This window comes from Eriocheir sinensis, chromosome 23, assembly GCF_024679095.1.
Source record: "Eriocheir sinensis breed Jianghai 21 chromosome 23, ASM2467909v1, whole genome shotgun sequence".
NCBI lineage: Eukaryota > Metazoa > Arthropoda > Malacostraca > Decapoda > Varunidae > Eriocheir > Eriocheir sinensis.
The window spans coordinates 19,585,570-19,608,003 of record NC_066531.1 but is presented as its reverse complement, the minus strand read 5'-3'; the positions used below and the strand labels follow the sequence as shown (position 1 = coordinate 19,608,003).

Below are 22,434 nucleotides of genomic sequence, written 5' to 3'. Positions count from 1 at the left end.
GATTTTTATTTGTTAGGCTACTCTGACGAGAGAAAAAAAAATCAGTTTTCTCGGTGTAACTCGGGAACTAATAGACGTATGAGGACTTTGAAGATACCATAAGAATCCTCACTAAATTCCGCTTCGGAGCATATAATCGGCTAAAAAAGATGGCCCACAAAATTTCGAGCTAGCCGCAGATTTCTCAAGAATCAGAGGGGAATGGAACACACACACACACACACACACACACACACACACATGACCTTTTTTTTCACGGAAAAAGGTAAACTCGATGCGGCAACGTCTAAGGTCATATGACATCGAAGAGCAGGCAGAAAATATAAAGAAATGCAAGTTGAGTAAAGAAATAAGAAGAAAGAAGTTAAGAAATGAGATATAAGACATTAATTAATGCAAAATCAGAAAAAAAAAGACTTGGTGCTGCAGTGTTTAGGGTTAGATGGCAGCAAATAACCGGAGTAAAATATATATATATATATATATATATATATATATATATATATATATATATATATATATATATATATATATATATATATATATATATATATATATATATATATATATATATATATATATAAGTTGAGAAAGAAATAAGAAGAAACAAGTTGAGAAATGAGAAATAAGAAGATAATGATACAATACATCCAGCAAAAACTTAAATAATTTATCGAGTCTTACGTTCAATGGCGATTTTTATTTTATTTTCGGACTTGCATTAGAGAGTAAATTCATATTCCAGCCTGGTCATTAACCTAATGTCCTTAACCTTTTCCGTGATTAGAATCTCGTGGTCATTCGAGGGTCCAAGATCTTATCTTAACCCTTCAAGTACCCCTTCTCCCGTCACTCCCCCCCCCCTCCCTACCCCCTCCCTGCTGGGCACCCCTACTCCCGTCACCCTCTCGCTTCCGTACGCTAGTCCGAGAGGGGGTGAGGGGGGGGTGAAAAGGTAAAAGAGATGGGTGGGGGGGGGGGGGGGTCCAGATACCCCCTCTTCCGTAACCCCCCCGCTGACCCCCCCAACCCCCACTTCCAGTCCCCCCCGCAGAGGCAACCCCCCACTTCCGTACATTTGTTACTACTCACACTGAGCTCTGTGCTCTTCCGTAGGGGAACGGTTGGCTGTCTCGAGAGAGACCCGCAGCAGACCAAGAGGAGGTGAATTACACACACACACACACGTAAAAGAACCCGGGTTCGATTCCCTGAAAACTTGGGCATGTTTCCTTTCACGTGTAACCCCACTTCACATGGCAATAATTTGATACCGGATGTAAATCGAGAATTTGTGATCTCGTAGCCCGGAGAGTGAGTGTGTGTATTGGCTTCATTCCCATCCATAGACCGGTCATATAATGAGTTCAAAGGTCGCTCCCAGAGGATGGTGGCTCACAGGGATCCACAGTAATCTGCAAGCCCGTACGTGAATAATACACACACACACACACACACACACACACACACATATATATATATATATATATATATATATATATATATATATATATATATATATATATATATATATATATATATATAAAATAAGATAAGAACATAAGAACGTAAGGAGTCTGCAAGAGGCCGGTTGGCCTATACAAGGCATCTGCTGTACACTCAACCCAACCTTACCTCACCATCCATGGCTTTATCTAACCTCTTCCTGAATGTATCTATGGTATTGGCACCCACAACATGGCTCCCAAGCCTGTTCCATTCATCTACCACTCTACTGGTGAGCCAATTCTTGCCTATGTCTTTGTTGAATCTGTATTTGTCTAACTTAAAACCATTGCTACGCGTCCTACCTGGCTCTTTTACTATCAAAATCTTATTGACATCCCCTTTATTAAAGCCCTTCATCCACTTACAGACTTCGATCAAGTCTTCTCGCAATCTTCGCCTTTCTAGGGAGTGTAGATTTAAATGCTTCAGCCTGTCTTCATAAAGCAAGTTTCTCACCCCCTGAATCATCTTTGTCATCCTCCTCTGTATATATATATATATATATATATATATATATATATATATATATATATATATATATATATATATATATATATATATATAAATATATATATTTATTTATTTATTTATTTATAAATTTTTTTTTTTTACAGCAGAGGAATCAGTTCAAGGACATAAAAAGGTAACAAATGTAAAAAAAAAAAAAAAGCTCCTAAAAAGAGTTAGAGGAGTGGCCGAAAGATAGGTCAGTTTCGGGAGGAGAGGTGTCCTGATACCCTCCTCTTGAAGGAGTTCAAGTTGTAGGCAGGAGGAAATACAGATGAAGGAAGATTGTTCCAGAGTTTACCAGCGTGAGGGATGAAAGAGTGAAGATGCTGGTTAACTCTTGCGTAAGGGATTTGGACAGTATAGGGATGAGCTTGAGTAGAAAGTCGTGTGTGGCGAGGCCGCGGGAGGGGGGGAGGCATACAGTTAGCAAGTTCGGAAGAGCAGTCAACATGAAACTATCGATAGAAGATAGAAAGAGAGGCAACATGGCGGCGAAATTTAAGAGGTAGAGAACTATTAGTAAGAGGAGGAGAGCTCATGAGACGAAGAGCCTTAGACTCCACTCTGTCCAAGAGAGCTGTGTGCGTGTAGCCCCCCCCACACGTGAGATGCATACTCCATACGAGGGCGGACAAGGCCCCTGTAAATGGATAGGAGCTGTGCCTTTATAAACATTTGCCTGTGCCACAGCGAGCTTGGGCCGACAACCAGGCCCCCACCAAGAAAGCCTACCCCAGCTATCGGCTAATACGTAAAAAAGTAAATAAATAACACGGGTAGTCTTACACAGTGTTCAAGGACTTACAACTGTATACACTAAACTTACATCGGTATGCACTATAATGATTCATCAGTGTTTTTTCTGGCCACTCCTGTTTATATTTGCAGGAGCAGCGATTGGAGGGTTTTTCTTCTCTTTTTGTGCGTGTGTGTGTGTTCGTGTTTATTGACTTTTACCGTAAATAGTAATAATCTCATCGGTAGAAAATTTTAAAGGGGGGCGACTACGGGGTGTCCTCCTGTGTATATGGTACGTCCATTAGCTTTGAAATCTTAGTATGTTTTTTGGTGGTGTAAAGGTGTGATACTCTGTGAATTTCCATTAAATTAGGTGATGAGACTCACACAAAGCGGTTTTTTTTATGTTTGTTTGTTTCGCATACTTTATTCTTCAGTTAATCGCTTTGAAAAATAAAACATAGAAACTTTGTTTACCTATCTACATTTCGCATTGATAAAATTTTTGACTTTTTGTTTTGTCTTTGAAAAAAAATTGTCACGATTTTCTTCACTGTGTCCCGTTTTCTTTTGACATTTTTTGACATTTTATCAATAGGAAAAATTGTGCTTTAGTTGTATTTTTAAATGATACCTAACAAAAGTCGGTCAGACTTTTTTTCGATTTTGTGATTTTTTTTTTAATTTAAAAACTACTTTTCGAGATTTCATCCCTGTCTTGCCATTTGTATTTATTATTCATGTTTTATTGTGTATACCTTGTTGACTTACTGAAGAATGACAAGGCATCTGGTCCCGCACACCCGCTCGCTTCTACCTCTAAATACCTCGCTTCTACGCTACTCTCTTGCTTGTTTTCTGAGTTGGCCGCTCCATAAGCCCTCTTGATGTTGATGACTATTTCTGGTTGCCTTGCGCTTGTACATCATTTGTAGGGACGTTTTTTTGGCTGGAGTGAAGAGAAAACTACGACGCACTCTCCCCGTTTGTTTCGACTGGCACTGGCTTTGGCGTCTCTCTTCCTCCCCTGTCTCGCCGCTCGGAGGAGAGGATGACATGAGAAACTTTACGGAGAAAAAAATATTCAAATGCAATTTTTACGTATATACAAGCATTGAATGATACATGCATATGTTGACGCGTAGGTCCGGCTATGACGCAACAGCCCCTCCAGGTGGAAGGGGTTTTAATTTTACGAAAACATGAATGTTTCTTGCACAAACCACCTTCTCCTTCAGTCTATTCCATAGCTCAATGTTTTTGCTTGGGAAGGTTAACTTTTTCACATCTCTCCTACACGTGGTCGCCCTCAACTTCTTTCCCATGTCCTCTTGTTTCTCTCTCGTTCCACACACACAGGTCCTCTCTGTCCAAATGCTCCATTCCGCTCGCCACCCTGTACACCGCTATCAGATCTCCTCTTTCTCTTCTTCTCTCCAAGGTTGTGAGCCCCATGCTATTGAGTCTCTCCTCATAAGTCCGATCTCGAAGTTTCGGTACCATCTTAGTTGCCGCTCTCTGCAGTCTTTGGCCTTATCATTGGGATTATTATTTTCTTCATCATCTCCTCATCCAAGTACACAAATGCCGTCCTTATGTTCCTCAGCAAATTCAGAGTTTGTCATGTTATCCTGTTGATGTGTTTGTCCGGTGACATTCTCTGAGAGTCACTCCCAAATCTTTTTCCTCCACTCCTCTGCATATTATCTTACTTCACATCTTATAATCATATTCACATCTTCTGCCACTCCTACCAAACTCCATTTTTTTACATTTCCCGAGGTTGAATTCCATCTGCCATGTACCACTCCACTCCCATATTCTATCCAGGTCCGTTGCAATGCCTCACAGTTCTTCATATTATTCACTCGTCTCAATAGTTTTGCATCATCTGCAAACAAACTCACATAGCTGGACACTCCATCCACCATATTTCATATAAACAGGAAACATTATTGGTGCCAACACCGAACCTTGCGGGACTCCACTCATCACAGGGCAGCAGTTGGAAACCCTGTCCCTGATTATCGTCCTCATTTCCCTGTTAGTTAGGAAGTCAGACACGGAAGTGGAATAAAGGCGGTGCTGTGAAAAAGAAAGATGGGACAGTCTTGATGGATGCAGAGGAGGCGGGACAAAGATGGAGTGAATATAATATTATTATTATAAGAGAGCTGTTTAGTGATGAGAGACCAGAGATGGATGACACGGCCGAAGGAAATGAAGGCCTAGAAATTTTAGACTGAAGTAAAATGGGCAATGAAAGACCTGAAGAGAGGAAAGGCAGCAGGAAGCGAGAGTGTTACGATATAAATGTTGCAAGCAGTTGAAGATATGGCAGTAAAGTGTATCAGAGATGGTGAACAAGGTCTACAATTCTTTTTTTTTTTACAGCAGAGGAGTCAGTTCAAGGGCATGAAAAAGGTAACAATCGATAGAGTCTGGCACAAGTCTTTGCTTTATAAACTGCCCTCTTTCGGATTATATCCTTCTCTCTGTTCCTTTATCTCCAGTTTCCTTTCCGGCCGTTCTATCTCTGCTATGGTAGACGGTCACTGTTTTTCTCTTAAACCTATTAACAGTGGTGTTCCACAGGGTTCTGTCCTATCACCCACTCTCTTCCTGTTATTCATCAATGATCTTCTTTCCATATCAAACTGTCCTATCCACTCATACGCTGATGACTCCACTCTGCATTATTCAACTTCTTTCAACAGAAGACCCTCTCAACAGGAATTACATGACTCCAGACTGGAGGAGGCTGCAGAACGCTTAACCTCAGACCTTACTATCATTTCCAATTGGGGTAAAAGGAACCTTGTGCCCTCCAATGCCTCAAAAACCCAATTTCTCCACCTATCCCATATTCTTCGACAACACTCATCTGTCACCATCTTCAACACTAAACATCCTCGGTCTATCCTTAACTCAAAATCTTAACTGGAAACTTCACATATCTTCTCTCACTAAATCATCTTCCTCGAGGTTGGGTGTTCTGTATCGTCTCCACCAGTTCTTCTTCCCCGCACAGTTGCTATCCATATACAGGGGCATTGTCCGCCCTCGTATGGAGCATGTATCTCACGTGTGTGGGGGCTCCACTCACACAGCTCTCTTGGACAGAGTGGAGTCTAAGGCTCTTCGTCTCAACACCTCTCCTCCTCTTACTGATAGTCTTCTACCTCTTAATTTCCGCCGCCATGTTGCCTCTCTTTCTATCTTCTATCGATATTTTCATGCTGACTGCTCTTCTGAACTTGCTAACTGCATGCCTCCCTCCCTCCCGCGGCCCTGTTGCACGCGACTTTCTACGCATGCTCAAACAATAAAGAAAAAAAATACAATTAATGCTCAACCGAGTAAAAGAAGAAAGGGAATCCAAAGGTTTGACAATTAAGGTATAGAGAACGAAGTGGTTGGTAATGTCAAATAATGCACAGATACCACGAATGGAGCTGCGATGTGGAGGTCAAAGGATGGAGAGGGTAGACAACTTTAATTATTTGGGAAGTGTTGTGACCGAGGATATAAGGTGTGATACAGAAATTAAAAGGAGAATAGGTATAGCAAAGACCGCATTTTGCAATATGAGGAACCTATTGACAAATAAAGTTTTCTATAAAAAATACGGAAAAGCTTAATAAAAACTCGTGTGGTCAACAATGTTATATGGTGTGGAAAGTTGGACTATATCAAAGACGATGTTGAATAAGCTGGAGGCAATGGAGATGTGGCTGTGGAGGAGGAGGATAAAAATCACGTGGACGGCAAGAAGGTCGAACGAAGAAGTATTGTAGATGGTGGGAGAGAGGAGGGAGCTGATGGGGGCGGTGAGATTGAGACAACTGAAATATTTTGGGCACGTAATGAGGAGAGAGGGGCTGGAGAATCTGATAATGACAGGAATGGTGGAGGGAACCAGAGGAAGAGGAAGACCGAGAGTGAAATACATGGACGGATTGGTAAAGCTGGCACGGAGGAATATGACGGGTGGACAGTTTATCAGGGCCACGAGGGACAGAAGATGGACGTCCATGGTTGCCCACGTGCGGTACTATGTAAAAAAAAAATTTTTTCAAATCCAAGTACACTCCATCCGCCCAGCCTTCTCTCTCCTGTATTAAATATGTCACTCTTAAGTAGTAACACAACAAGTTGGTGACGCAAGATCTCCCTTTCCTGAATCCAAACTGGCAATCCGATATAATTTTCTCATTTTCTAAGAAATCCGACCGCCTGTTTTTAACCAGTCTCTCACATATCTTCGCAACCACACTAGTGAGTGATACCGGTCTGTAATTTAATGGGTCCTCTCTCTTGCCTCCCTTAAAAATCGTTACCGTACTATGCTTGCTCTCTTCCAATCTTGTGGTACCTTTTCTTCACTCAGAGAGGCAATCATTATGGAGAGCAGTTTCTCTGCAAGTTGATCACTACATTCTTTCAAGATCCACCCTGATACTCCATCCGGCCCCGTCGCCTTTCTTACATCCAGTTTGTTCAAACTTTCTTTGACCAGCACCGTTAACTGAATCTCTTGCATAACCCTTCCTTTTTCCTGGCCCGGGGGTTGTACAAATTCTTCTTTTGTGAAAATTCTATGGAAGCTGTTATTCATCACCTCTGCCATCTTTGTTGGGTCCCCATATGTGGTTTCATCCATTTTCAGTTTATCGATTTTTATATATTCTATAAATTGCCGTTCACATGTCTATCAAATAGTTTGGGTTGGTCTTTTCACTTGTCGATTATATATTTTTCATATTTCCTTTTTTCTTCTCTTCTAATCTTTGTATATTCATTCCTTGCTTGTTTGAAATCGTTCCACGAGTTGATTCTTCTTCGTCTCCTCCATCCCTTCCAAGCTTCCTCTTTTCTCTTGCTAGCTATCTCGCATCTCTTGTTAAACCACTCCTTTTTACCAATATCCTTTTTGGGTACCTTGGGGACATATCTATTTTCGGCTTCCTTGTATAGCTCTAAAAACTCCTCCCACTTATCCTGTGTACTCTTGGCTTTGTACAGCCCACTCCAATTTGCATTTTCAAAAAAGGTTCTCATGCTAACAAAGTCACAGTAGTTGCTTCTCCCAATTTGTGATCCTCTTTTCGGCCAATCGTTCTATTTTCTGATACTTCAAATTCCACAACCTCATGGTCACTCTTCGCTATTGGACAATCTACGTTAAGATTTTATATTATTTCCGGCTCCTTACTTAATATATACCAGGTCTAGTCTTGATGCCTCGCCTTCTTTCCCGAATCTGGTATGTTCCTTGATCCACTGAGTCAGCACATGTTCCACTGCCAGTTGCAGGAGTCTTCCTCCCCACGACTCGTCTGCTCCCTGCGTCTGCCAGTCCTCCCATTCCACCTCCATGCAGTTGAAATCACCCATTATAATTATTATCTCACACTCCCGCAACATTTCATCCTTGCAACTCACCGCGTCTTGTATCATTTGTTTATATTCCCGCAACCCCCATACGCTTGTTCATGGGGGCACATACCCTACTACATAATGCCTCCTTCTTCCTTCAGCACCCACAATTTTCACTTTCAACACCTCTGTCAAGCCTTCACCCTCAATTACCTCCTCCACCCTAATGCCTTTTTTAACCATCAACATCACACCTCCTCCCTGTTTTATCTCTCTGTCTCTTCTCCATATGTTGTTTGCACCTTCTCCAATCCCCACCACCTCAATTGGGTCACAACTTAGTTTCCGTCAGCCCCACAATATCAGGTTCTTTGTCTCTCAAATAGCCGTTAACTCTATCCACGATGAAACTATTCCATTAATATTCGTATATGTCACTTTCCACCCTTCCTCCTTTTCTGTTAGTTTTATTCCCTTCTTCCTCTCGACCCTATGAACTACTTTCTCACTTTCATATCCATTACTCTCCAAAAAAACTCCCTCTTCTCTTCTTCCGATCTCTTCTCATTTAAATCACGAACCTCACCTCTAAAGGCGGCTTTACACCTGGTAATTCACGGCTGGCAATACAGGCGCGGCAGCATTTTTGGTCTGGGTCTGGGTCTGGGAGGTCTTCTCGCGGCAAGTTCTCTGCAGCTGAGCGTGTCCGTCTTGTATTGCCGACTGGCGGCCGGGTAAACAACATGTCGGCGCCAATAAAACAAGAAATGACAGATGCAGATAACAAGATTTGGAGCCGGGAGGCCGAGGTGGCATTGCTAGAGGAAGTGAGGCAGCATCGACACTTGTGGGACCCACAAGATAAGCTCTACAAGAAGCAGAGTCTGCGCAAAACAACTTTTGAGAGAGTGGCAGCAACATTGCGGGAATTGTTTATTTCTTTGCGAGATATCGAAGGAGGTATAAGGAACGGTTATTTTCGTGTATTATATAATCACACTACGTAATGCCTGGGGGTTGGGATGGCATGTTCCTCCATTCTCCTTTGTTGTTAAATGCAACAGCAAACAATCAATCAATCAATTAATACTACTTATGTTAAAACTCGTTTACTTAAAGTATTTCTACGATATTAGGCTGATGGACCAAACTCATTGTGGTTTTAAGATATGGTAGTAGCCTTTTGGCGTGTCTGGGGTGAATTCATGCCCTTGCATTTACTAGCAGTTTACGTCTTGATGCTCCCGGCGGCTCCTCCCACGTGTGAAGGTACTTTCTCCCGAGAGCACCCAGCCGATCTAGCCGCTAGATCGTCGCGGCTGTATTGCCGGCCAGGAATTGCCACGTGTAAAGTGTGTGTGTGCGTGTGTGTGTGTGTGTGTGTGTGTGTGTGTGTGTGTGTGTGTGTGTAATTCACCACGACCTGTTCACGTGTTGGACTCGTAATCGCCAGCAGCGGGTACCCTCCCGACATGAGCAAGTGCTCTTTATCGTCGATCTATGGGTACTGCCAGGACCTCACACACCACACACCCCATCCCCTTTGCTCAAGGGGGGATAGTAACCACTCCTAGTCAACGGAAATAATCCGGCCTGAGCGGGCTCGAACTGCCGCCCTGTCAGACCGTGAAGCCTGGGAGTGTGTGTGTGTGTGTGTGTGTGTGTGTGTGTGTGTGTGTGTGTGTGTGTGTGTGTGTAGTTCATTCATCACAGCCTGATCACGAGTCTCTCTCTCTCTCTCTCTCTCTCTCTCTCTCTCTCTCTCTCTCTCTCTGTCACACACACACCCCCACACACACACACACACACAGAGAGAGAGAGAGAGAGAGAGAGAGAGAGAGAGAGAGAGAGAGAGAGAGAGAGAGAGAGAGAGAGAGAGAGAGAAACATTTGAAACATTTGAAACATTTATTTATAGCTATTAGTTATACAAAATTATATATGTTATATGCATATATATGTATGGACAGAGCTTTAAGCTGTACAACTAAAGCTAGCCTGTCTAAAGCATAGCTTTTTAGGCAAGAAAATATATATTTTATTTGAAAATTACTGGCTGTGACAACATTAATAATGATTATAGTAAAGATGAAATTATTATGATAACTTTACATAATGATAAAGTAATAGAATCATATGTTGAGCATGCGAGATAACACAATAGAATAAATGCGTACATACATACATGCATGCCCACACATAGACCTAATTATACACGTGCGCACATATACATGCATACACCCATTCATATACATAAGTAAATTGCTCATATGTTGCATTAAATAATTAACATAATATTTTAAAGTACATACACATGCAGATTTATAAGAAAAAAAGTGAGTCAGTTATTAGGTCATTATAATATTAGTTTTTAATCGGCTTTTGAATGTGTTGAGGGAAGGAGCTTCTTGAATTTGTGTGGGGATAGAATTCCAAATTACTGGACCCAAATAAGTAGTGGAATATTGGAGTTTTGAAAGACGATGAATAGGAATGCTTAGATTGTCGCGGTGACGGGTACTATAATCATGAGATGGGAGGAGGTCACGCATTTCATTCTTAATTTTGTACATGAGTGTAGCTATTTCCAGTTTAGTTATATCATCCAGTTTGAAAAATTTGGTTTCCTTGAAGAGTTGACTAGTGTGTGCTAAATAGTTGCTATTAGTAATAATTCTTACAATTTTTTTGAACTGCAGTCTTAGGGGGGTTAAATAGGTGGTGTATGTTGTACACCAAATGGGGTTGCAGTAGGTAATTAGTGAATAAATGTGTGCATAGTATATTGACTTTAATACATTTTGAGGCATGATATCCTTTATTTGATAAAGTAAAGCAATGTGTCGTGATATTTTCAGTGTAAGGTTATGTATGTGATATTTAAATGATAATGAATCATCATAATCTTCACCAAGAAATCTCACTCTATCAGTTTTAGAAATTATTTCATTATTGATTTTTAAATTAATCAAGTTAGACGCATTTTTAGTAGTGAATAGCATAAAGCAAGTTTTTTTTGGTATTAATTGTAAGTCTGTTACATAGACACCATTGGTATAGTTTTTCGAGTTCATGATTTGCATTTAGTACAAGTTGATCTTGGTTTGGACCTGTTAAGTAGTGTCATGTCATCAGCAAACAATATACTTTTAGCCTTAATGAAAAGATTTTATATATCATTGATGTATATTAGAAACAGAATTGGGCCTAGAACACTTCCTTGAGGTACACCAAGCTTTACAGTGGTAGTAGATGATTTTTTGCCGCTAAATACAGTACATTGGTGTCTATTCGTTAAGTAATCTTTGAACCAAGAGAGTATTGGACCTCTGATCCCATAGTGGTACATTTTGTTAATAAGAATCTTATGATGTACTGTATCAAAGGCTTTAGCAAAATCTATAAATATGGATAAGACATGGAGTTTTTTGTCAATTGCAGAAAGTATATCATTAGAAAATACATTTAAGGCTACAAAAGTGCTGCAGTTCCGCCTAAAACCATGTTGAGAAGGGTTTAATATATTCTTAGTTTCAAGATATTTAATTAAATAAACCTTCATTAAAGTTTCAAATATTTTAGAAAAAATTGTAAGTTGAGATATTGGTCTATAATTTTTAGGGTCATCATCGGGACCAGACTTGTGGATAGGTGTAATTTTTGCAGTCTTCAACAGAGATGGAAAAGTTCCAGTTGTAACAGATTGATTAAAAAGTATAGCCAAAGGGATTGAAATCAAATGAGAGTTTCTTTTAATAACAGAGGGTGATATATCATTAATGCCTGATTTTTTATTGTTTAATGACTTAATTACTGTAGCCAAATCAAAGGTAGTAACAATAGGGCACATCATAGAATTTGGAAAGTTACCTTTAAGATAGTCTTTCGGGTCTATATTTATACTTGGGAGTTTTCTGTCAAGTTCAGATGCAATATTGGAAAAGTATCTAATGAAGGCTTCCGATATATCTGACGGATCACTTAATACTGAATTATTATACTGCAATGACTTGATATTGTTTGCTTTGTATGTATTACCTTTTAATTCATTGACCGTTTGCCAAATCTTTTTGGTATTTCTGAAAATTTGTAAATATTTGGAAATAATATATATATAATATATATATATATAGAGAGAGAGAGAGAGAGAGAGAGAGAGAGAGAGAGAGAGAGAGAGAGAGTAACGTCAGCTGGCCGTGCAATAAGCCGGAGAGCCTTACTGCACCCACACCTCACTATCACCTGTCATCCTCGTCCATGTAGCTATCCAGTCTATTCTTAAACCAAGCTATCGTCCCTGCACTAACTATGTGATTGCTTAGTCTGTTCCATTCCAAAGAGAGAGAGAGAGAGAGAGAGAGAGAGAGAGAGAGAGAGAGAGAGAGAGAGAGAGAGAGAGAGAGAGGGAGGCGGGCCACACCTGTCATAGAGGTGGGCGGAGCTTGAGAGCTAGCCGGCAAATCAGCGAGGAGTGCGGCGCGGGTCTAGAAAACCGTACCTACCTTCGTAAATATATGAAGGTTGTATAAAGGAATTGTACTGTACTGTAGTCATGCCCTGCCTGTGATTCTCCCGTCTCTTCCCTGCTGCAGGATAATGTCTGAGGGCGGCAGTCGGGGCGACGTGGCAATGAGGGCGAACGAGAACGTCCACAGGCCGGGGGTCACGCCGGAGGAGATGGCGGCCGGCTACGACGAGTGGTCCGAGAACTACGAGGAGATGGTGAGAGAGAGAGAGAGAGAGAGAGAGAGAGAGAGAGAGAGATGCCTTCGGTACCAAGTGCCTACGCAGAATCATGGGGTATCGCAGGAATGATTTTGCGTTAAACCGGCGATTATTCCGTGAGGTCCGGGAGTGAAGTGATGCGGCCCCTGGGGTACGCACCTGTAATCACCCGCTTCCCCGTCCCCTTAGATGATCTGGAAAGGCGGGTACCGTGGCCCCACCATCACGCTGGAGGAGGCGCTGCGTTGGGTACCCCCGGAGCGGCGAGCCAAGGCCAGGGTGCTGGACGTGGCCGCCGGGACGGACTGCGTGGGCAGCAAACTCCACCGGGAAGGCTTCAGGTGGGTGCCGCAGGGCCGCAGACAAGGGGATGTCCAGTCACCATACTTAAATATCCTCCAGTCCACTGCCTCCTGCCTGCCAGTGCCTCAGCCTCAACACGAGTCCAACGCCAAGAGATGAAGATGATGTGTTGGAAATTACAGCAGCTTGTGTAGAGGCAGGGCCGCTGGGTGGGAACTGGGAGCGGGCAGGAGCGGCATTACTATAGTCCATCGACTCTAACTTAAAATTATGCCCTGTGGCTTGGCCCGGGGAAACCCCCATTATTTACAGCTCTAGCAATGGCCTGCGCATGGCGTTTTGTCTCATTGTTAGTCTGTACGTTATCTATTTATGGAATTTACATACATTCAATAATACGACTGCGTGGTGTTATGAATGGCTTGGGATTAGAGGGATTGATTGATTGATTGATTTAGAGTTTCTTTCATGGCGCCGCAACATCTTGGTCATATGGCACCGGAGTAATAAAATGGAAGGCAAATAATTAAAATAATCTAAGGGTGATAAAAGTTATTAGGAAGATAGTTTTGAAATGGTCCATTCAGATATAGCACTAGTTTAAAATATAATAAAATGTTTATTAAAAAATGCATTAGTGAAATACAAAGAACTTTCTATGAAGAGACCCTACAGGAGATGGAGGATGCCCATCTTCTGCAGATACCCTATGACGTCATGTCCAGGGGTGAGCGCCTTTTCTCCCAGCATTAGGGAAAGGGAAAAAATCCCATGCACATCACGACACCGGGAGAGGTACTGCTATCGCAGATCCCGCAGACTGGGGCACTCGACCTGGGATTAGAGGGAAAGACAACGACTCAGTAAACCTTTCATATCACTTGGCAACGTGGCTCATGCAACGTTGCCGCCTGACGGACCTTGGCAACAGGCGCCAGGCCGCACCATTCAACGTTACACCACAATGGACAAATGAAGTAGATCTCACTCTCGCGCGCTGCGCTGCCATGCAGAGAGAGAGAGAGAGAGAGAGAGAGAGAGAGAGAGAGAGAGAGAGAGAGAGAGAGAGAGAGAGAGAGAGAGTGATGTGGCACCAGCGCGGTGTCGTGGGGACTCCCTGAGTCGCGCCCAAGGGCTCAAGTTAAAATCGATAGACTATACTATGTTAGGAATTAGGCCAGTTAACCGGGGGACTAGACAAATTAACTATTTCCCTTATGGAACTAGTCTCAGGCCGAGAGTTCAAGCCAACTATGAGTATCGTCTTAGCTCAAATAAGCCTTGGATGGTACTTAAATACTTCGGTCATCGGCTCCCAAACCGAGACAGAATCAACTTATTCACTGCCTGAAGACTAACCATATTTACCATGAAGGGAATAACAACAGTGAAGTGTTTCCTTTCATGAAATAATAAATAATTGTTCTTGTTGAATTATAATTAAAGAGCAAGGATAATTTAACCGATGGAAACAGAGAGGAAAGCCACGCCATCTGGCGATAGAAATTCAAAATATCGCTTCAGACCCACGTGGTTGGTTTTCTATCACTCCACCACCGGCCTTCACAAAGTAAAGACCAAGGCACTGCAGCCCACCCATTAACTCGGACGCAGTGTGCCTTATATTACCTGACTCGAGGGATACTACACCCGGCAACGATACTTCAGAGACAACAATATCTTTTGAAACCCGCTTCTCAGCTAAGTGCCCCCAGCAGTTATTTGAGACAGATAGATTTTTAACTACACGGATCCGGTAGGATTATTATTTGTTCGGCTGTCTGGAGGTGCTTGTTGGATACCTTCACCACCTAATAGCTGGTAAGCACTTGTTTCTTTGGGACTGTCTGACGGGTGTGTTATTCACTTTGCGAGTGACCTAACTGTTGGGTAGGGTAAATTTACTGATTCCCAACAACTACTACTAATGCTATAACTTCTACTACTATTACTGGGGACTTCGTGGTGCAGTGGTTAGCATACTCGGCTCACAACCGAGAGAGCCCGGGTTCGATTCCCGCCGGAGTGGAAAAATTTGGGCGTCTTTTCCGATACCCTACGCCCCTGTCCACCCAGCAGTGAATGGGTACCAGGTATTAATCGGGGGCTGTGTCCCGTCTCCTGGGATCTGTTCCCTTCTCCTATAATTCCTTCCCCTCCTGTCTCTCTCCGGCATATGACCACAGATGTTGCGCCGACTAAACGAAACATTCCAGTACTACTAATACTGCTACTACTACAACTACTACAGCCACTCCCACAGGCACATAGACGCTGTGGACCCGTCGGAGGGCATGATGAAGCTGCGGGAGACTGGCATCTATACCAGCGACTTCCTGGAGTTTATCGACAGCGGACACTCCACCGTGCCCAAAGGTATTAGTGATTAGTTTTTTTACATCAAAGGACACGGCTCAAGTTCAACAAGAGTACAAAAAAAAGCCCGCTACTCGCCGCTCCCATAAAAGATAAAAGTAAAGAGTAGCAAAAAGAGAGGTCAATTTCGAGTGGAGAGGTGTCTTGATACACTCTTCTTGAAATAAGTCAAGTCATAGGCAGGAGGAAATACAGACGAAGGAAGGTTGTTCCAGAGTTTACCTCTTGCATAAGGGTTTTGGATAGTATAGGGATGAGCATGAGTAGAAAGTCGTGTGCAGCGAGGCCGCGGGAGGGAAGGAGGCATGCAGTTAGCAAGTTCAGAAGAGCAGTCATCATGTAGATATCGATAGAAGATAGAAAAAGAGGCAACATCGCGGCGGAATTTAAGAGGTAGAAGGTTGTCAGTAAGAGGAGGAGAGCTCATGAGACGAAGAGCCTTAGACTCCACTCTGTCCAGGAGAGCTGTGTGAGTGGAATTATTGTTATTGTTGTTGTTTCATATTTAAAGATTAATATACGCATTTTTCTTCTCTCTCTCTCTCTCTCTCTCTCTCTCTCTCTCTCTCTCTCTCTCTCTCTCTCTCTCTCTCTCAGACACATACGACCTGGTGGTCATCTCGGGCGGTATGGGCGAAGGTCATATCCCACTCAGTGGCCTCGACGACCTGGTGCGCGTCGCAAAGAACGGTGAGTGAGTGTGCGTGCGTGCGTGCGTGCGTGAGTGTGAGAGTGTTTTTACAACAAAGGAGACAGCTCAAGGGCGCAAAAAAAGGAAACAATAATATAAAAAAAAAGCCCGCTACTCGCTGCTCCTGAGAACAAAAAATCAAAAGAGGTGGCCGAAAGAGGGGTCAATTTCGGGAGAAGTGGTGTCCTGATACCCTCCTCTTGAAAGAGTTCAAGTCGTAGGCCGGAGGAAATACCGATGAAGGAAGATTGTTCCAGAGTTTACCAGCGTGAGGGATGAAAGAGTGAAGATGCTGGTTAAGTCTTGCATAAGGGCTTTGGACAGTATGGGATGAGCACGAGTAGAAAGTCGTGTACAGCGGGGCCGCGGGAAGGAGGGAGGGAGGCATGCAGTTAACAAGTTCAGAAGAGCAGTCAGCGTGAAAATAGCGATAGAAGATAAATGAGTTAACATCGCGACGGAATTTAAGAGGTAGAAAACTATCAGTTGGAGGAGGAGAGCTGATGAGACGAAGAGCCTAAGACTCCACTCTGTCCAGAAAGGATGTGTGAGTGGACCCCCCCCCCCTCCCCCACACACCCACACACACGCGAGGGCGGACAATGCCCCTGTATATGGATAGCAACTGTGCGGGGGAGAAGAACTGGCGGAGACGATACAGAACGCCCAACCTCGAGGAAGCTGATTTAGCGAGAGTGGAGATATGAAGTTTCCAGTTGAGATTTTGAGTTGGTGACAGCTGAGTGTTGTTGAAGAAAAGGGGATAGGTGTTTGGAAGATTGTGTCGAGTTGATAGGTGGAGAAATTGAGTTTTTAAGGCATTGAAGGACACAAGGTTTCTTTTACCACAATCGGAAATGATAGCAAGGTCTTAGGTTAAGCGTTCTGCAGCCTCCAGTCTGGAGTCGTGTACTTCCCATTGGGATGGCCTTCTATTGAAAGAAGTTGAATAATGCAGAGTGGAGTCGTCGGCGTATGAGTGGACAGGAAAGTTTGTTATTGAAAGAAGATCATTGATGAATAACAAGAAGAGAGTGGGTGATAGGACAGAGCCCTGTGGAACACCACTGTTGATAGGTTTAGGGGAAGAACAGTGACCGTCTACCACCGCAGAGATACAACGGCCGGAAAGGAAACTGAAGATAAAGGAACAGAGAAAGGGATATAATCCGAAAGAGGGTAGTTTAGTAAGCAAAGACTTGTGCCAAGAGTCAGTTAAGAGAGCAAGAAGATCGCCAGTAGAACGCCCATTGTGGAACCCATACTGGCGATCAGATAGAAGGTTAGAAGTGGAAAGGTGCTTTTGAATCTTCCGGTTAAGGATTGATTCAAAAGCTTTAGATAGACAGGAAAGTAAAGCTATAGGGCGGTAGTTTGAGGGACTGGAACGGTCACCCTTCTTAGGCACAGGCTGTACAAAGGCATACTTCCAGCAAGAAGGAAAGGCAGATGTTGATAGGCAGAGACGAAAGAATTTGACCAGGCAGGGTGTCAGCAGGGAAGTATAGTTTTTAAGGACAATAGGAGGCACTCCATCAGGTCCATAAGCCTTCTGAGAGTTGATGCCAGAGAGGGCATAGAAAACATCATTTGGAAGAATCTTAATAACGGGCATAAAGGAGTCAGAGGGGGGATGAGTAGGAGGAATATGCCCAGAATCGTCCAGGGTTGAGTTTTTACAGAAAGTTTGAGCGAAGAGTTCAGCCTTAGAGACAGATGAGAGGGTTAAGGAGAGGAGGAGTGAAATTGGAGGAGATATTTTTGGCTAGATGCCAGAAGTCACGGGAAGAATTAGAAGGAGCAAGGTGTTGACATTTTCTATTGATAAAAGAAGTTTTGGTAAGTCGGAGAATAGATATGGCACGATTCCGGGCTGAAATGTAAAGGTCATAGTTAGCGGGAGCTCGAAGGCTCTGGAACCTTTTGTGAGCTGCCTCTCTATCTTTAATAGCACGAGAACAAGCATGATTAAAGCCAAGGAGTAGAGAAAGAACGTGGAATGTGTGCCTCCATTCCAGAGACAATCACCTCTGAGATGCACTGGGCACACACAGAGGGGTCTCTCTTCTGGAGGCAGTAATCATCAGATCGTCCCACCGAGCTGAAGCAAAATGCCAGAAGCATCGCCTCTTCGGTGAGTCCAGAGGATGTACAGGAGCGATAGGACAGGAAACGGAAATAAGGTTATTATCGGAGGAGCCCAACGGAGAGAACGGTTTGACAGAGTAAGCAGAAGGATTAGAGGTAAGGAAGAGGTCTAGAATGTTGGGCCTGTCTCCAAGACGGTCGGGAATACGTGTAGGGTGCTGAACCAACTGCTCTAGGTCGTTGAGGAGAGCAAAATTGTAGGCTTGTTCACCAGGCTGGTCTGTGAAAGAGGATGAAAGCCAAAGCTGGTGGTGAACATTGAAATCTCCTAGGATGGAGATATCAGCGAAGGGAGAGTGAGTCAAGATGTGCTCCACTTTAGAATTCAAATAGTTAAAGAATTTTACATAGTTAGTAGAGTTAGGTGATATATAAACAGCACAGATATATTTAGTAATAGAATGACAATTAAGTCTTAGCCAGATGGTGGAAAATTCAGAAGAGTCAAGGTTGTGGGCACGAGAGCAAGTGATGTCGTTGCGCACGTAGGCGCAACATCCAGCTTTGGATTGAAATTTAGGATAGAAATAGTAGTAGGGAACAAAGTAGAGGTTGCTGTCAGTAGCCTCAGAAACCTGTGTTTCGGTGAGGAAGAGAAGGTGAGGTTTAAAGGAGGAGAGATGGTGTTCCACAGAATGAAAATTAAAACGAAGATCGCGAATGTTGCAGAAATTGATAAGGAGGAGGTTCGAGGAGTTATCAGGACACCTCTCAAGTCGGCAGCTAGAAGGGGAGTCCTCCCTGGGGGTAATTATGGTCCCTCCCCCCAGGCGGGGACTGAGAGGCATTGTTTTTTTTCGCCATTTATAATTTTGAATTTTGGGAAAAGGTGTGTGTGTTGTGTGAATATAGTGTGGTGTAGAAAGAGAGAGGAACTGTCTTTAGAGAGCATGCTGAACTGCTCTCTGGTGGTGATGAGACAAAAGGGAAACGGTTAGTGAGGACATGGGAAGGGTCTTTGAAGGGCTTCAGCACCCTCCTCGCTTCCCATATATCCTCACCGGGAGTAATTCACGCTCATTCGGTTGGTGTCTTCCTACCTACTCCTACTATAGGATCGCAAAACAGTTCATGGTAATCCCAGCAACTTTTACGAGAGGTTTTTCAAACAGGCGAACTTAGGCCCCGTTTAGGATGGGAAAGAGCCTACATAGTGACTTCAGATTTGCATGGAATAAACCTTGAGGCGGTCTTCCTAGGGTGGGCTAGACGACGCGCCTCCTAGCGTATGACCCAATGATTAACTGATTTCCTCCTCCCCGGTACTCCAGGAAGCTTCGTGATCATCGTGATGCGCCACGAGCACCTACAGACCGTGCCTTCCTACAAGGACAAGCTGGAGCCTTACATGGACCAGCTGGAGGCGGACGGGAAGTGGAAGAAGGTAGGGAGCACCATTGCCAGATTATCGTACTCAGAGCATAGTATTTACCGTTTTTTGACACTTAACTATTGCCAAGAAACATCAGGAATTAACCATTTTAACGACAGATATAAATGCATTTAGTTATTGAGCCCCAGGAGACAGTTTTGGGGTTGGAAGTTGGTAAATATAAGAGACTGAGTACAACTATCTGGCAACGTTGGTACAAGAAAACATTTACTCTAATCAAGGTTTCTGTCTGGCGGGGCTGTTCACTGTATGGGCGCCTGTCAGGACACTGGTATAAGGAGATGGTCAGGAGCTGGCCAGGGGGAGAAGGTCACGTATTTGAAATGATGGTCATAATTCCTTCAGGTGGAGCGGCGCATCGTCCCAAACTATTTCTGTGACAAGGAGGGTCTCGTCTTCGTCTTCCGCATCACTAAGCCTGAGTGAGGAGGAAGAGGAGGGAATGGAAAAGAGAGAGATGAGGAGGAGGAGTTATAGTTATAGTTCGTCGCGGCACCCGAGACAGAGGTGTGAATTATCGTGCTCTGATGTTATATGATAGTTTACGCATAGGACACATTTGTCAGTATGAATCATATTATTGAAATTGTCAAAAAAATCTCACTTAATGAACTAAGACCCATTGCCATCACTCCAATCCCGAGCCTGCTTTGTGAAGACTGTGTTTAGCTGGGCATATGATACTATTCATTACAAAACTGATCAGAGGCAGTTCGGCAACGTTAGAGCCTCCTCCACAACACATTGCCTCATAAGTTTCCTTGATTTCATTCTAAAAAACCTGAAAACCAGAAAAAAAACTTCCTCTGCCCTCGCCTTTATTGACTTTCGGAAAGCCTTCGACCTGGTTGACTACACCACTGTCATCACCAAGGCCATAAACATCGGCCTGCCCTCCCACCTGACATCCTGGCTGGCGGACTTCCTGACGCACCGGCACCAAGCTGTGCGTCATCAAGGTAGCACATCCACCCTCCAGCCCCTCTCTGCTGGGGTGCCACAAGGGACGCGCATCGGACCTCTTTGTTTCCTTATTCTGATCAACAATGCACTGTTAGACGCCCCTCATCGCTGGAAGTACGTGGATGATTGTCCAGTGGGCATCTCCATCAACAACACAGCCCCTGACTACACGCCCCTACAACACATTCTGGACCGACTGCAGAGCGGGACGCAAGATAACCACGTCACCATCAACACCAACAAGACGGTGGTGATGCATTTTCACACCACCACCATTGCCATCCCACCGCCACCCCTGGAGGTTGGCCCTCACCAGCTGCAGGTGGTTGAATCCACCAAACTACTTGGAGTCACCCTGGACAGCAAGCTGAGCTGGGGCAAGCACGTCAGCACCATTATCAGGGTGGCTTCCTACAAACTTTTCATGCTGAGGCGCATGAAGGCACTGGGAGCTCCCCAAAAAACGCTCAACATAAGGATATAAGAACGCAGGAGTCTACAAGAGGCCGGTAGGCCTGTACAAGGCAGCTCCTTTGACCCTAAGCTCCCGTGTATCTAACCCCACCTAATATCGCTGTCCATGAATTTATCTAGTCTATTTTTGAATGTGACAATTGTATTGGCACTCACCACATGACTGCTAAGCCTATTCCACTCATCCACCACCCTGTTAGTAAACCAATTTTTGCCCATGTCCCTGTTGAATCTGAATTTATCCAGTTTAAACTCATTACTTCGTGTCCTACCCGGTTCTCTTACCAACAAAACCTTATGAATGTCTCCCTTATTAAAGCCCTTCATCCATTTATAAACCTCGATCATGTCTCCACGCACCCTTCGCCTTTCTAGAGAATGCAAGTTTAACTGTTTTAGTTTTCCCTCGTATGGCAAGTTTCTCAACCCCTGAATCATCTTAGTCATCCTCCTCTGCACCGATTCTAACATTTTGATATCCATTCTATAGTAAGGTGACCAGAACTGATCCGCATAGTCAAGATGAGGTCTAACTAATGCTAAATATAGTTTGAGGAAGACTTCGGGGCTTCTGTTGCTTACGCTCCCTGAAATAAATCCCAGCACCCTATTAGCTCGATTTCTAGCATGAATGCAATGTGCCCTTGGACGGAGATCAGAGGTCACTAAGACCCCTAAATCCCTCTCGCACCCAGACCTACTTATGAGTGTCATTTAAGCAATAGTTATGTGATGGGTTGTTCCTACCTACACTCAGAATACTGCACTTCCCTACATTGAACTCCATCTGCCATTTATCCGCCCAGTCATACAATCTGTTGAGTTCACCTTGGAGAATACTAGCGTCCCGATCCGACCCAATTACTCTACCGATCTTGGTATCATCTGCAAATTTACTAACATCACTACTAATTCCTGTATCTAAGTCATTGATATAAATAATAAACAAAAGTGGACCTAATACCGAACCTTGTGGGACCCCACTCGTAACACATCCCCAGTCAGATCTTTTACCATTGATTTGCACTCTTTGCTTCCTATTGCTAAGCCACGCCTTGACCCAGTTCAAAACTTTACCCTCTACTCCGTGAGCCTGTAATTTAAGCAACAGTCGTTGGTGAGGAACTTTGTCAAACGCTTTACTAAAATTAAGATAGATTACATCATAATTTTCATCTCTGTCAACCGCTTCAAATACTTTATTGTAGAAGGACAAGAGATTGGTG

The 22,434-nt window shown here is 43.5% G+C and overlaps 1 protein-coding gene across 1 annotated transcript; it reads left to right on the top strand.

The window, feature by feature from the left end:
• Window positions 1–12,628: 12,628 nt before the first annotated feature.
• On the top strand, window positions 12,629–20,390 carry LOC127002540 (demethylmenaquinone methyltransferase-like). The gene is made up of 6 exons (XM_050868608.1): window positions 12,629–12,857; window positions 13,050–13,201; window positions 15,427–15,539; window positions 16,137–16,229; window positions 19,650–19,762; window positions 20,117–20,390. Exons 1-6 carry the CDS (start codon window positions 12,732–12,734, stop codon window positions 20,195–20,197), a joined length of 678 nt encoding a protein of 225 aa, XP_050724565.1. The 5' UTR covers window positions 12,629–12,731; the 3' UTR covers window positions 20,198–20,390.
• Window positions 20,391–22,434: the final 2,044 nt, after the last annotated feature.

Bases quoted from the DNA above. Each gene is read 5' to 3' on its own strand.
- LOC127002540 (XM_050868608.1), top strand. From the start codon at position 12,732: ATGTCTGAGGGCGGCAGTCGGGGCGACGTGGCAATGAGGGCGAACGAG. The intron at 12,858-13,049 runs GTGAGAGAGAGA...CCGTCCCCTTAG, and splicing joins CCGAGAACTACGAGGAGATG to ATGATCTGGAAAGGCGGGTA. The intron at 19,763-20,116 runs GTAGGGAGCACC...TAATTCCTTCAG, and splicing joins CGGACGGGAAGTGGAAGAAG to GTGGAGCGGCGCATCGTCCC.